The sequence below is a fragment of the Acomys minous genome (assembly GCF_964271855.1).
Source record: "Acomys minous genome assembly, chromosome: 16".
Classification (NCBI taxonomy): domain Eukaryota; kingdom Metazoa; phylum Chordata; class Mammalia; order Rodentia; family Muridae; genus Acomys; species Acomys minous.
This window is the reverse complement of record NC_140498.1, coordinates 42,210,484-42,225,998: the sequence shown is the minus strand read 5'-3', so window position 1 is coordinate 42,225,998 and position 15,515 is coordinate 42,210,484. Positions and strand designations below refer to the sequence as shown.

The 15,515-nt window shown below is 41.6% G+C and overlaps 1 protein-coding gene across 7 annotated transcripts in view; it reads left to right on the top strand.

The window, feature by feature from the left end:
- The window catches only part of CREBBP (CREB binding lysine acetyltransferase), a 149,559-nt gene that overhangs the window by 102,197 nt on the left and 31,847 nt on the right, over window positions 1–15,515 (top strand). For 6 of the 7 annotated variants that reach the window (XM_084761923.1, XM_084761927.1, XM_084761924.1 and 3 more), the window contains 11 exons: window positions 1,284–1,526; window positions 2,924–3,026; window positions 3,592–3,738; window positions 4,424–4,541; window positions 5,001–5,172; window positions 5,600–5,644; window positions 7,650–7,774; window positions 8,531–8,719; window positions 10,145–10,558; window positions 12,048–12,227; window positions 12,964–13,153. In XM_084761923.1, coding sequence (XP_084618049.1) covers window positions 1,284–1,526; window positions 2,924–3,026; window positions 3,592–3,738; window positions 4,424–4,541; window positions 5,001–5,172; window positions 5,600–5,644; window positions 7,650–7,774; window positions 8,531–8,719; window positions 10,145–10,558; window positions 12,048–12,227; window positions 12,964–13,153 — 1,926 coding nt within the window. The remainder of the gene's footprint in view (window positions 1–1,283; window positions 1,527–2,923; window positions 3,027–3,591; window positions 3,739–4,423; window positions 4,542–5,000; window positions 5,173–5,599; window positions 5,645–7,649; window positions 7,775–8,530; window positions 8,720–10,144; window positions 10,559–12,047; window positions 12,228–12,963; window positions 13,154–15,515) is intronic. The other variant, XM_084761928.1, reaches the window with a different exon arrangement.

Here is a 15,515-nt window from a genome sequence, read left to right as displayed (position 1 = left end):
TGCAGTTGTATATTATATTCGCATAAACGTTGTTATAAGAACATTACTAATTTAGCCAAGTGGGCGCGGCAGCGTTTTTTTTACTCCTAGCAGTCTGGAGGCAGAGGCAGATGGATCTCTGAGTTGAAGAACAGCCTGGTCTAAGAGTTCTGGAATAACCTAGGTTACAAAGAGAAACCCGGGGGGTGGGGGCAAATACTACTAATTGAATTACTAAAGGCTTTGTGACTGTTTTATGTGTCAAAAAGTCATATACCCACTTTATAAAGCATGCTTTTTAAATTTTACTTTTAACATGACTCTAAACTTCATACAAGTTTAAAAGAAAGGACCTCTTAAAGATAATAGTGTGACAGAAAGCCTCTGTCATACAGAAAAGTCATCAAGTGGATGGATTGTATGAGTGGGTAAATGGTTTAAACTTAAAATGATCAAAGAAAAAAGCATTACCGGTTATGCTATTTCATGTCATGAAGTCCTTTGGGATGAGTTTATTATGAGGGCATTGCTTTTCCTTTCTAATTTCCTGGGGTTAGACACCCAGATGGGACAGCTGCTCTGCATGCTGCTTATGGCTTTGGATCAGCACAGTGAAGTGCATCTATCAGGGATAGCGAGGTGACACCTAAATAAAGCTAAGCTCACATGGAATCTCCAAGCCTCATTCCATTTGTTAATTTTAGGCAAATCTGTCAATCAGTTAAGTATAATACAGCCCTATATGGTGCTCTCCTGGACAAGAGTTTATGAGAAGGTCATTATACAAGTGAGTTTAGAGAAATGCTGTTTTGTAATTTAGAGGGTCACCTCATAGGTTTATTGATTAAAAAGTGTCCAATCAGGTTTCGCCTTTACTGTTTCTCTCAGTTTACAGAAGTGAGCACTAAAAGATAGGTGGACACCAGCTTGTAGGAGGCTCCTTCCTTCTCTTGAGGTAGCTGTTGACCCATTCAGAATCATGTGCCTTGTCATGCATTCGACACTCCTTGTAACTTACTTCATAGGTAGCTCTACATTTTAATACATACTCATTTTTACTAAGTGATCTCTTTTCACTTACTTATGTTCTGTTGCTTTTAGACATAGAGGGTAAGTTTTCTTTAGCTTTTTGTTCCTTAACTACTGCTAAACCAAATAGCTCTGCTTCTTTCTTACTAGCTTTAATGCTTTATATACATGCCTAGAGTTTGAAAGGCTTATTTGCCTCACATTATGTACAAGTCACTTGTGGGCATCTCCTTTTTACTTACCTTTTTTGCTTGTCTTTCTGTTTTTTGTTCTAGCCATCCTGGGATCTCCAGCTAGTGGAATTCAAAACACAATTGGTTCTGTTGGTGCAGGGCAACAGAATGCCACTTCTTTAAGTAACCCCAATCCCATAGACCCCAGTTCTATGCAGCGGGCCTATGCCGCTCTAGGACTCCCCTACATGAACCAGCCCCAGACGCAGCTGCAGCCTCAGGTTCCCGGCCAGCAACCAGCACAGCCTCCAGCCCACCAGCAGATGAGGACTCTCAATGCCCTAGGTAAGTCAGGGAGCACTCAAGAACTAATTTTCTCCAGATACACTATAAAGGTGACAGTGCTTGCCAAACCCAAGGCTGTTTTCAGTCGTGTTTTGACTTCAGATTCCTTGCTTTGGATCAGCAAGCTTCTGGAGAAAACCTGAGGCATATATTTGTCGGGAAGATGGTACATGGTTGTAAAGAGAATATTTTCAAGTAAAACAGTGCCCTATATGTACCACTTTGTCTAGACAGTTAATAAAGGATATCCTTGTGGCTCAGAATGCAGAATCCAACCTGAGTGAACTCTTAAGTACATTACTTACTTAATAGGACATGGTAGCATCCTGCCATCATTGGACGTGACCATGCACAATCAGGTTGGTTAGCAGTGGATTCCCAACAACTGCTGCCATCTGTCTCTAGGTAGATCAGTACTTCCTTTGGTCACTCTAGCCCATCACTTGCCATCTTTACACATTTGTTCATAATCAACACAAATTGTGTTAATTCCCCAATTCCTCAGGGTAGTTTTTTCTTCTGATTTTGGAGGCGGGATTGGTTTTGGGTTTTTTTGTTTGTTTGTTTGTTTGTCTGTTTTTTCCTTTGCTTGTTGTTTAACCTCAGGCTCTTACTATGTGATTAATTCTGTCAACGAAGCTGTGAGTAGTGGCACTATTTAGACTCAAAAGTGAGTCATTTAAAAATGGCCAGTTAAGGGGCTAGAGATGTAGGTCAGTGTTAAAACACTTATCTAGTATGCGTGACACCCCAAGTTTGATATCTACCAATGCTGAGGAGGTAAAAAGAGACAGAGATGGACCAGTTAAAATCATCCTTATATTACTTTTTGGAAAAGCACCTAAATGATTATTAGTAATGTCTGGGAGAATGGGTTAAAACCCTAACACCCAGGTTTTTAATCTACTTTTCTCTTGTTTGATGGTATAATTCATGAATTGTATTAAACTCTGAGTTACATATTTTTCTTTTAATGAGATGCTTATAGCCAAACTGGCTTTCTCTATTTTTTCCCTAAACTTAAATTTTGTAAGTTTACTCTTTGACATGTAAGAAGAGCCCCAACACACAGGTGTGTGCCAGGCAGGTCAGTGTAGTTTTCTAGAATTTGACATTAATGAAACAGAAAGTTGAAAAGGCAACAAATGGGCAGTGATCATTTTCTCAGAAGCCATAGAGTACACTTAAGGCATGAGCCAGACTATAGAGTAGGAGTGGGAAGGAGTTGATAATGGAATTTGTTGATGTTAGTTACCACTAACAAAAAAACAAAGGTTCTGTCTTAGTGTATTTTGCTATCCTTCATATGAATTCTTTATGTGTTCACTTGCTTATCTATTATAAGAACATGAAGTGCTTATAGGGTAGGGATTGATTTCATTTCTTTGTCTTTAAAGGAAACAACCCAATGAGTATTCCAGCAGGAGGAATAACAGCAGATCAGCAGCCACCAAACTTGATTTCAGAATCAGCTCTTCCAACTTCCTTGGGGGCCACCAAGTAAGACCAAAGTTTCAGATAGCTCCTATCTGAAGTACAGTGGGCATAAGAACAGATGAGGGGTATACAGAACCCTAGGCATATGGCAGAGAGACCATTTCAGAAGGAGGTGAGGGTGAATGTTATCTTTCTCTTTTCTTATTTTTGAGAGAGAGACTGAGAGAGAGAGAGAGAGAGAGAGAGAGAGAGAGAGAGAGAGAGAGAGAGAGAGACTGAGAGAGACTGCATGCGTGTTGTGCAGATGCTCACAAAGGCCAGAAGAGGGTAATAGATTCCCTGGAGCTAGAGTGATAATGGGCAGTGATGAGCCACCCAATGTGGGTGCTAGAAATGGAAGCCTGGTCCTCTGAAGGACAAACAAGCACTCTTAATAGTGGGGCTGTCTCTCCAGCCTCTTTCTTTTTAAAATGATAAATGTAAAACAGAACCAATTAAACGGTTTGAATTTTGGTGGATATACATTACTCTCTTATATTAAACATTTTAAGTCAACGTGCTTGAAAAGATGGGGAGTGCATTTGATTCACTTGAGTGGCTGGATGAAGTGTCCTTATTTTCTCTTCAGTCCACTGATGAATGATGGCTCAAACTCTGGTAACATTGGAAGCCTCAGCACGATACCTACAGCAGCACCTCCTTCCAGCACTGGTGTTCGAAAAGGCTGGCATGAACATGTGACTCAGGACCTGCGGAGCCATCTAGTTCATAAACTGTATGTAACCCCATCAACCAGCTTCACATCTTGTGGCTGAGGGTATTGTTGACTCTGTGGGTGCGTAGATGTTTGTTTGATTTTGTTTTTCATCTGCATGTTGAACCCCAATTTACAGCTCAGAGCTGCACAGGGTCCATACGCACCACCCCCACTGCTCAGAGACCTAGGAAGTCTGGCTTTGCCAGACTGTGGTCCCCATTGTGTGGTGGCATCAGAGAGCATGGGGGCATGACTTGGAGCCCTTCCTTTTTTGCTTTTGAGCTCAACTTTGTTCAATGACTTGAAACTAGTTATAGAGTTCCCTAAAAATTGGGGGAAATTTGGATCTGCTGAGTATAGATGGTATGACCATACATTTATTTTATATATAGGAAGTTAAGGTTTTCAAACTACCTGTCCTAAGTTGGAGTGAAGTTAAATCAACTATAGATGCTTCCTTATTTTGATCTGTTTATAGTGAGTAGTTTCAAAATAGGAATTTGGAGTCATATATTCTCAAAATGACCTAGCACATATTTGTCTTTGGTGCGTAGATGAGACGCTAGTATTGTTCCCATGTTCACATACAGAACAAGGAGAGATCTGGGTTCTACACGTAGCTGGCCATTCCTGTTTGTTTGTTTGTTTAAGCTCTCATGCATCTACCATGAAAGCGGGTTGATAGACTGTATTGTCCTTTCAGGGTCCAAGCCATCTTCCCAACTCCTGACCCTGCAGCCCTGAAAGATCGCCGCATGGAGAACCTGGTTGCCTATGCTAAGAAAGTAGAGGGAGACATGTATGAGTCGGCTAACAGCCGGGTATGTTGCCAGCAGCTGGCGAGCGCATGGTGGGATGTTATCTGTCTAGTTGTCTGGAATTAGGAGAACCTGCGTGGTCTAGGAGAGCCCTTAACTGTGAGGACCCTGACCAGAGACCTCTTTTGAAATACAATGTCATGATATAGGAGCATAGAGGATCTATAAAATCAACAGCTTTTTTTCCCCCACAGTGGGTGTGTGTTCTTTAGGATTGTTGTATAATATATTAGTATAGTGTAGTATAATATTTATATCAAACTTCTTTGCCAGTGCACTTAAAATGTGGTCGGTGGTATAGTACCTGCTTAGTACACCAGGGCTCTTGAGTTTGATTCCCAGCAAAATGTGAATGAGTGAGTGAAAGAGTAAACAAATGAATTTATTAGTTAGAACATACAAAATAAACTGTTCGTTCTTAGATTTTTCAATTCTTTAATATTTAATGTTATTGCTTTTTAGGATGAGTACTACCATTTATTAGCAGAGAAAATCTATAAAATACAAAAAGAACTAGAAGAAAAACGGAGGTCACGTTTACATAAGCAAGGCATCCTGGGTAACCAGCCGGCCTTACCAGCTCCTGGTGCTCAGCCCCCTGTGATCCCACCAGCTCAGTCTGTGAGACCTCCAAGTAAGGACTGCATTTCTCTCTACCAGCCATTAGCCTGTTTAATTTTCCTTCAGTCTCTAGGGCATATTTCTAAGAATATACAATTATATTCACCAAAACTGTACACTTTGGAAGGTGTATGTATGCAGTGGCCCGTGGGGATATTGAGCTTCACTCATAAGGAGGCTTCTTCTGTTTTGTCTTTTGTTTTTGTTCTTCCTCCTCCTGCTTCTCCTTTTTTAAAAGACAGGACTGCTCTGTGTATCCCTGGCTGTTCTAGAACACAACTTGGAGATCTACCTGTCTTTGCCTCCCAAGTGCTAGGCTTAAAGACATGTGCCGCTGTTGGGGGGTGGGGGAGGGGCACATCTTAAAGGAGTGTGTTGTGTGCTTTTTAGACTTGAACATATTTCCTTTTGTTTTAATTTTTAAAAATTTCCCCTTATAGATGGGCCCCTGCCTTTGCCAGTTAATCGCATGCAGGTTTCTCAAGGTATTTAACTATTTATTGTCAGCCATATTTTAATTTAACATTCAATGGCAACGAATTTTTCCCTTGTTTTTCCCTTTTTGTGTTTATGTGATGTGTGTGTTTGCTCTTTCTATTCCTTTCTGATGAGAATATAGTCACCAAATAATATGAGTCTCTTGTGTTTAAAAGTTTGGAAATTATCCAGGTGTAGTGGTGCACACCTTTAATCCTAGCACTCAGGAAGGCAGAGGCAGGCAGAGTTCGAGGCCAGCCTGCTCTACACAGGGAGTCTAGGACAGCCAAGGCTACACAGAGAAACCCTGTCTCAAAAACAGACAGACAAACAGAATTGGAAATTACAGGAGAGCTTTCCAACCAACTAAAAATATGATTTTGGACTGACATACCCACCAAAACAGGGAAGACATTATTAAAAGACTACATAATGAAACATGTGAAAAGGAAGGAAAGAAACATAAAAGAAAGAAAAGGCCTTTTAAAATACTGAGCAGGAGAGTCTATGAGCCAGTCTGTGGCAAGCATTTGTGGGGGACTGAAAAGGCACAGTGCTGCTCCGGGCCATCAGGACTGAAGCTGGCAAGTAGGTGCTGTCCACTGGAGGCTGTGTGCAGAGCTCCATGCCTCACTGGAGTAATTATGGCTGTTCAAACCATAAAATGCTTAATTCAAGATTCTGTGGTTATTTGGAATAGGCAGGTCTTCAGGGTTTGTGGGTATCTGTAAGCTTTTCAGCTTCTGACATACTGCTCCTGGTTGGGAACATTATCCAAATGGTGAAGAAAGGTGGTGTAGTACACAAAGCAGTTTGAGGGGAGAAGGGTAAAGGATTTAAAGCAGAGGCTGTGTTAACTGCATACTGAAACACACTGGATAAACGTTTCAAGAACTTGTTTGGATGGATTGGATTTGAGGGGTAGAGGGAAGTTAAGTGCTTGAGAAATTGACCCATAGCAACATGGCTGAATGTTGTTGGGGGAACGTGGGCATTGAGCAGGATAGGGAACCATTGCTGCCTTTGGGTCTGACAAGGTAACTAAGTTAGCTGCAGGCGATAAGAAGAGACATTTTCTTAGGCATATTTACCAGCCTTCCTTGCTAGTAATATCAGTACCCATGAATGTCCATGTCTTTTAGTGCTATTTCTTAGTGTCTGCACAAAATTGGCATGGAGAGCGGAGGAGCTTTTATGTTATAAGCTCCCTGGAAAGTCTTCTTGGGCTTTGTTGTAATTTGGCCATTTGAGGATGGCAGTTTTGGATAGTACTGAAAGTATAATAAAATCGTCTCTTGGTTTTAGCACTGGTAAGGCAAGGCCTCTCAGAAACTTCTTCAAGGATTCTGTTAGATTGCAGTGTTGGGTAGAGTAGCAGCTTGAGTTGGGATTTATTTAGAACCCATATAGTTTGCATAGTTTTATAGAAAGTTAGTGAGAATTAACCTCTGTAATCTGAAGACACTTCCCTACTAAGCCTTTGTCATTGATGTGGTATTTCTGCAAACTACTGGAGTCTGAGGGTGGCCCTTGGACACTTCCTATTAAAGATGCTTGCAAAATTGAGATGATGTTTTGAGTCTTAGCACAGATTCTAACAATAGTATTTCTAGCCAAGAAACTTAGAAGTCTGTAATAATGCAAGCCGATTGCTGCTAGGGTTGTTAAATGCACTCAGGTAGTCAGTCTGAGGAAATACCTCCTGTGTAGATGGGGCAACCTCATTCCTTCTCAAAGCCTTCATGTCTCCTTTGTTGCTTCCAAACTTTATGCACATTAGTTTTGGTTTGTTCTAATCTGCCTTCATGTCCTCATCCTACCCGAGCTCCCCGAACCTTCCCAACCACTGCTCCTGTCAGATACGGAAGGCTCCTACCATCTGCTCTGATTTGCTTGTGGGCTCTTCTCAATTGTCTGTTACCCATGTGTTCTGTCATACTTGTAGTTTACTCTATGGGTATATTTCTTTGCTTGTGGATGCTTTTGTTAATGAATTATTATAACTGTTTATAGGGATGAATTCATTTAACCCAATGTCCCTGGGTAACGTCCAGTTGGCACAAGCACCGATGGGACCTCGTGCAGCCTCCCCTATGAACCACTCTGTCCAGATGAACAGCATGGCCTCAGTTCCGGGTGTAAGTGCCTCTCCTCTCAGTCTTTGCTCAGTAGAACGTTCTCTGAGCAAGGATCTTCCATTGTTACCTGAGAATTTTGGGTACTTATTTCTTTGAATTTAAGCTATGTTTTATTTCCTTCATCTCTCTTAAAACAAGCAAACAAGCATAACTATTGCTACAATGAGGATTATTTTACTGTTAATTATTTTTTATTGAATAACAAGTCTGTAGGAATTTGCTGTCAAATGTGGAACAGGCAACCAACTGCTCATAGTCAGTGTCTGTTGACTTTATCTTATTCCCTCCTAAAATAGCCTTCAATAATTAAAGACTTGATTGAATTCTAAATTACAGCATGCTATTGATTGCCATTCAGAGAACAGTTCAATGTTAACTTACTTAAGAGTTGTTTGAAGGGGGCTGGAAGATGGCTCATCAGTTAAGAGCACTGGCTGCTCTTCCGGAGGTCCTGAGTTCAATTCCCAGCACCCACATGGCAACTCACAGCTCTCTAACTCCAGTTCCAGAGAATCCAGCACTCTCTTACAGACACATGCATGCAGGCAAAATACCAATGAAAATTAAATTTGTAAAAACAAGTTGTCTGAGAAGGTGCAGAAAAGTGCTTAGGAACTGAGAGGTGCCTAGCAAGTGCTGGCCTTTAAAACCAAGATATACTAGTTTTGATGGCTTTGGGTCTCCATTGCACTGTACATCGTGAAGATGCTGGCCTATCACTTCTGCACTGTAACAGTCCTGATTCTTGTCTTATAGATGGCCATTTCTCCTTCCCGGATGCCTCAGCCTCCAAACATGATGAGCACCCATGCCAACAACATGATGGCCCAGGCACCCACTCAGAACCAGTTTCTGCCACAGAACCAGTTCCCATCATCCAGTGGAGCGATGAGTGTAAACAGTGTGGGCATGGGGCAGCCAACAGCCCAGACAGCCGTTTCACAGGTACAACCAGTGGTGGAGCCTGGACAACCAGTATTTGTGTAGTCCCAGTCTCAGTGACAAGATCTTTGTTGTCTTATTTTATGGAAACTAGACTCTGTACAACTTTTCATTGTTTCCTACTTTGTCTTGTAAATTTTAATTTGTTTCAATTCTTCTTATTCCCTCTAGGTGAACTTCACACAAAAAGTAAAATGGATTGTGTGGTTTTGTTGTTTGGATTTTGGTTACTGTTTGTGTATTTAGAATGCTAAACTGAATCTGAGAAATACTGGGACTTTAGGAAAGGGTGAATTCGTCTCAGTGATGTGTGTCTTCCTGCCCTTTTTGGGTGTCACAGGTCATCGGGGTAGTGACAATCTCTTCTCATTGAGTGAGCTTCAGTTAGTCAATTCAAGCTGGGTTTTCTGATCATCTTACTGCTTTCTCCCACTTTGCTTAAGTGGAGTGTGTCAAATGTCAGCTGCATACAAAGTTTTAAAAATAGGCCAAATTTTCTCAAAATATAAAATTCATGTCTTTTAAAACAATGAGGCAGTGCTGAATGAGTTGCTGAATATATTAGGTTTACTCAGTAGCATCTAACTTTCTCTGTCAGGAAACCAGCTCCTCTCCTTCCCCACAGTCTCTCCATGTAGCCCAGACCACAGTCTTCCTATCTCAGCCATATGGTACAGTGATCAGCAGTAAACTTTCTCTGTAAAAACCTGGACAGTGAATATGTTCGTTCATTTTTCTAGGCCTTAGTTTTAGCCTTAACTATTTAGCTTAAGCACATGGATGTTTATGGTTGTTACTTATAAAACTGGTTTTGGTGCCTTAGGTCAAACTTCTCTCAGGAACAGCAATAATTTGATTCATTTGTTGAAAGGCCAACAATTCTCAAGTGTCTCCCCAGTTGAATATTACTATACTGAAATGTTCTGGTGTCTCAACTCCCTTAAAAACAAAAACAAAGCCAGGCTTAGTAGTCCACGCCTTAATTTCAGCACTCAGGGAGACAGAGGCAGGTGGATCTCTCTGGGTTTGAGGCCAGCCTCATGTGCCAAGTGAATTCAGGACAACCAAAGCTACACAGAGAAACCCTGTCTCAAAAATACAAAAACAAAACAAACCCTTTTTCTGTGGTATAAGTTACAAGTTGATGTGATGAAACATGAAGTCAATATAAACTAGGTAAATATATGTCTAAGCCTTGAATATTGTAGCTGTACAAATCAAAGTATGAGAAGCATTTTGTGCTAACTTTATTACATGGAGTGGTGCATGCTATAAATGTGTAGTCTGTGAAGTTTTACAAATGAAACATCCTCATGAAACTAGCAGAACTAATTAAGAAACTATGATAAACTTTTCATATTTTTTTTAAGTCTCTTACATTTTCAATTGGGTAAAGTAGTTTTCACATGCTCTGTTCATTTCTTTTAGGGCCAGGTGCCTGGAGGTGCTCTTCCTAACCCGCTGAACATGCTAGCACCCCAGGCTAACCAACTGCCTTGCCCACCAGTGACACAGTCACCGTTGCACCCGACTCCACCTCCTGCTTCTACAGCTGCTGGCATGCCCTCTCTCCAACATCCAACGCCACCTGGGATGACACCTCCCCAGCCAGCAGCTCCCACTCAGCCTTCCACTCCTGTGTCATCTGGGCAGACTCCTACACCAACTCCTGGCTCAGTGCCCAGTGCTGCCCAGACACAGAGTACCCCCACGATCCAGGCAGCAGCACAGGCCCAGGTGACTCCACAGCCTCAAACCCCAGTGCAGCCACCATCTGTGGCTACCCCTCAGTCATCACAGCAGCAGCCAACACCTGTGCACACTCAGCCTCCTGGCACACCGGTGAGCCTCTTTCATTCTGTCATTTACCAAGCCAGGTTTACAAGATACCTTCCTATAAGAACGTCAGACACTCTAGGCAGAGGTGGACAGATCTTTTTGTTCTTGATGCCAGCCAGAGCTACAAAGTACGTCCCTGTCTTTCACAAAAAGACAGAAAGAAAAGAAAGAATATTCTGCCAGGTTGCTGTAGCAGTTTTCTATGATGCCAAAACGTGTGTGTGACTGTGACTCTGTGTGTGTGTGTGTGTGTGTGTGTGTGTGTGTGTGTGTGTGTGTGTGTGTGTGTGTGTGTGTACACCCTGATGAAATTGCAGTGAGCTGTGATTCGTTGCCACTGTTGTCCATAAAGGCATGGCTTATAGTTACCTTTAGTTAAAGCAGTTGAGTCACTGATATATCACAGCATGGACAGAACTACTAAACTGTATGTGCTACCATTATTTTCCCTATATTCTGTTCTAGATTAGTATTTCCAGGCTTTGATAGTTTTTTACTTAGTCTTGTGCTGTACTGCAAACTTGGATAATCAGCCTTCCTTCAGAAGAGGAAACTTTTTTTCACCCATAACAAAACAACAGAGTGAGGCTTGTACCCTCTGTGGCTCTAAGCACCCCATTCCTCTCTGTAGGTATCGTTGGAGGGATGGAAGGTATGTCCTGTATCATCCCAGGCCTGCTGGCCAGTGCATAGCAAAGTGCCTTTCTAGAAGTACAGAGATCATAGTATTGTTTTCTTTTAAATCTAATCTTTAGATCCCCTAACCTTTAGGTCTCCCAGATTGACATTTATTCCATTCTTAGATACTCAGGCTACTTATAGATTGGCAAAATTAATCAAACAACAATTGCAAAGATAACATCATTTTGCTTTCTCCATAAGGACATATACTTATTCTGACTCTTCATTTTTATCTCTAAATAAGTTATTTCCCATCTTCCATACCAGGGTGTTGCAGACACTTGGAAAGCACGCTGCCACTGGCTGCCTCCTATGCCCTCAAAAATAATTTCTTCTTAATTTTGGAGCTCCGTTATTAGTTTATATAGAACTTCACTGGGTTATGCCTGTTGCATGGTCGTAGAGTGTTTGACCACTGTCCTGCCTTACACACAGGCTCACTCAATATTCTGCTTCCCATGGGTCATTATTTCCCCAGCTGCCTGTAAATACTTGGGTGTTTTGCCTCTCTCCATAAGCCTGACTGATAATGAAGAGAAATAATGGTAAAATAATCCATTGAGAGAGCAGAGAGAAAATAGCTTTCTGTCAGAATTTTTAAAACGCTATTCTTCCAGCTCTGCATTTTTGGGAAGAAGTAACTCGTGTCTCTGACAGACAGTGACTTCCTCTAGAACTCCTGTGCTTTAATGTTCCTAGTACATGCTTAGGTTGTATGTAGCAATATAAACGGGCGACTGGGGTTGGAAGACCCAAGAGTTGAAGGCCTATTATCTGCTTTACAGTGTGAATAATTTCGATTTCTTTGCAGCTTTCTCAGGCAGCAGCCAGCATTGATAATAGAGTCCCCACTCCCTCCTCTGTGACCAGTGCTGAAACCAGTTCCCAGCAGCCAGGACCTGATGTACCCATGCTGGAAATGAAGACAGAAGTCCAGTCAGATGATGCTGAGCCCGATCCTGGTGAATCCAAGGGGGAACCTCGCTCTGAGGTACCTGGTACTCCCTAGGCATCAGTCCATGCTGTGTTTGGCACCTTTACCTACAAATCCTCAGAACCTATCATGATGTTTGGATATTCATTTTAAATGTTTGAATTTTCCAGAATTTTGTTGATCTTCTTCATTCATGTTTGCTTCTGCAGAAAGGGTGGTAGATTCTTTTATTGACTTAGGTCAGAAGTTGAAATCAGTAGGCCAAGAGCTGAATCCAGCCTGTCAGTGTGTTTTTGTTCTGGCTGATCAATATTTTCAAAATCAGGAAGTTAGAAAACCTGATTTTTCTCAAAAGATGAGCAACTCTGTCATCAGTGCTCTTGACATTCCTTTATGGGAGGCAAGGTCCTTGATATGGGTGGGACATGCGCTTCCCAGTTAGTCCAAGTCCCATGTCATACTCTCTATCTCAGAGCATGGGGTTTTGATCTTTGTTTCATTTTTCCAAGGAAATTTTATTTCCAAACAAGATGTACCAGTATTTTACTCAGCATGTAAATGTACTTTTATATTGAAAAAAAAAAAAAACTTAATTAGAATTGTGCTTGCACCAGTGCTATATAAAGTGACTCAAAGGACATTAGATATTTTGTTCCTTTTCCTAACCAGGGGCGGGAAGAATGATACAGGTACTTTGACTAAGGGAACACTCAGTAGCCTGTGTGTGCAGAGCTGAATTGGGTTGCAGGAGTCTAGCAATCACCTGTCTTCCATGGCTTCTGTTTTTCTCAAGATGATGGAAGAGGATTTACAAGGATCTTCCCAAGGGAAAGAAGAAACAGATACAGCAGAGCAAAAGTCAGAACCAATGGAAGTAGAAGAAAAGAAACCCGAAGGAAAAGTAGAAGCAAAAGAGGAAGAAGAGAACAGTGCTAATGGCGCAGCCTCACAGTCAACATCCCCTTCCCAGCCACGAAAAAAAAGTAGGTCACATTTTCTGTAATGTATGGACTGCGGTGTGTCCACACCAAAGATTGAAAGCTGAGGCAGGAAAATGATGACAAATTCCCTTCTGTTCCTTGTCTGTCCTTCTCTAAGTTTTACCTCTGAGAATGGAGATAGTGGGGCCTGGAGAGGGCGAGAGAGAAAAATGACAGTAACAAACTGTGACTCAGGAAACAGCCCTGAGTTTTCTTCTAAGATGAGATGTTGCAGACTAGAGAGGCAGCTAAATGCTTCTTGATTTTTGAGCAGGCTAAGGAATTGTAGGTTCTGCATTGCCAGGTAAAGAACTGATAAGGTATTCATGAAGGGAAATGAATAAGAGTGCTACAGTTGGAAGCAAATGATCACTGTCAGCATGTGTGTGTTATCAGCACGTGTGTACGTACTATAGGTTTCTGCAGATGGATTCAAGTAAAGGGCTATATAGACTTGGCATGGGATGGGAATATTAAGCTCCAGCTGTGTGAGGTTAACTCAGGACAAGTTGAAATTGGCATACTTCAGTTAAGATGTGTCCACAGTTAGAAGCAATAGGGTGTTAGAAAATTGTCAAGAGATCCTTTCTTTAACAGGACTTTGGAAGTTCAGAGCTGCATGTGACAAGAGACATGTTTGAGAAAGAGTGCAGAGTATTTTGGTAGCTGAGGCAGTAAAGCTCCACAGTTAGGAAAGACACTTCCTTTATAAATTGAGGATGCCAGAGTTTTTGATTGTGTGAACTACCTTGTAAAATTGAAAATCATTTCATTTAATAAGTCTGTTAAAGGTACTATTTATGCCACCTGGAGAATAGAACCAGTACTCTACCTGTGATATTGCTAACCTTGTTTAACACATTTTTACAAAAATTACCTTTTCTAAACAAAAAATAGTAAAAATGTGAAATATTTTGTAACCTGTCAATGTTTTGAAGAGAGTTAGGCAACTGAGTTAGATGTTCTGCTGTGGCCACAGTGCTACTTGAACTGTGTGAGGGACAGCCATCTCACTCAGCACTTATTAGTAAAGAGAGGAGACTGGGGATAGATACTCTGCTTTTGATAGATGCTTCAAAAGTCAGCAAGCAGAGTCTCTTGAGGGTGAGTTGATACGATCCTTTGGTCACTGAGTTGTGAACATGTTCCAAGTGCGCTAACATACTTGATGCTGTAATATCAATCTCCCTCCTCCAAAGACCCACATTTTCTAGTGTCACTATCAGTTTCATAAACAAAGCCAGGGCTACACAGAGAAACCCTGTCTCAAAAAACACAAAAACAACAACAAAAATCTGTCTTCAGGGAGAAAAGCAGCCCTGCTTCCAGCCGCTGTGCTGACACTGCTGCTGGTTCCTGCTTCTCCACAATTGGGCTTCCTGGTCCGTTACAGAGTGAACATGGTGGCAGATGTGTGATGTGCAGACTTACTAAGCGTGTTGACTTCACTGCCTCATCCAGTCGTTGTCATTCCTTTTCCTGAGTAGCGCGCTCACAACAACTGGAAGAATCTCCCATTGATTTGCCTCTTCAGTGGCACTACTGACATAGTGTATTTCTGTCCTAGGGGTAGTTTTGACCTCACAGATCCCTAGAGAGGCCCCAGACAGTGCTAGAAAATTCTACAATAATAGAGATATCACACCTTTGCTTTATTTTAGTGATTATCTGCCTGCCTTGTGGCTCTTGACCACTTGATTTTTAACAGTAGTGATTGGTAAAGTGAGTTGTTCAGTTTATGTAAAACTGCTTTGTTGAACCCTCAGTACCAAATATTTCCGGTTACTACCACATTGAATGGCACGGAGCTTATGAACCACACACATTCTTACTGAATTATGGTGTTGATGCTAGCAAAGTGAAATAACATATTCTGTTACACCAGTAATTAGTTACAGTTCTGATACAGCTTCTGACTTCTCTTCAGCCCTTATGGAGTGTGGTATGGTAAAGTATGATAAAGCTAGGAATTTGAAAATACTTACAGGATGTAAGTAGTTGTTTAATTATTGAATAATCAGTCATAGTGAGACACGTTTAGTTATTTTATGAGCAGACCCTTCTCTTTTCTGAGGTGGGGAGGATGTGTGTGTGTGTGTGTGTGTGTGTGTGTGTGTGTGTGTGTCCGTCCGTGTCCCCGTCTGTGGCTGCAGTGTGGAAGGTGGCATAGGATACCCTGGAGCTGAAGTTAGACTTGGTTGTGAGCCACTCAACATGAGTGATAGGAACTAAACTCCAGTCCCTTGGAAGAGAGAGCAGTAGGTGCTCTTAATCGCTGAGCTATCTCTTTAGTCCATAAGAGCTCTTTAATTGGAGGTGCATACCAATACTGTGGCAAGTAAGTGGAAGTCAGAGGTTTACTTAT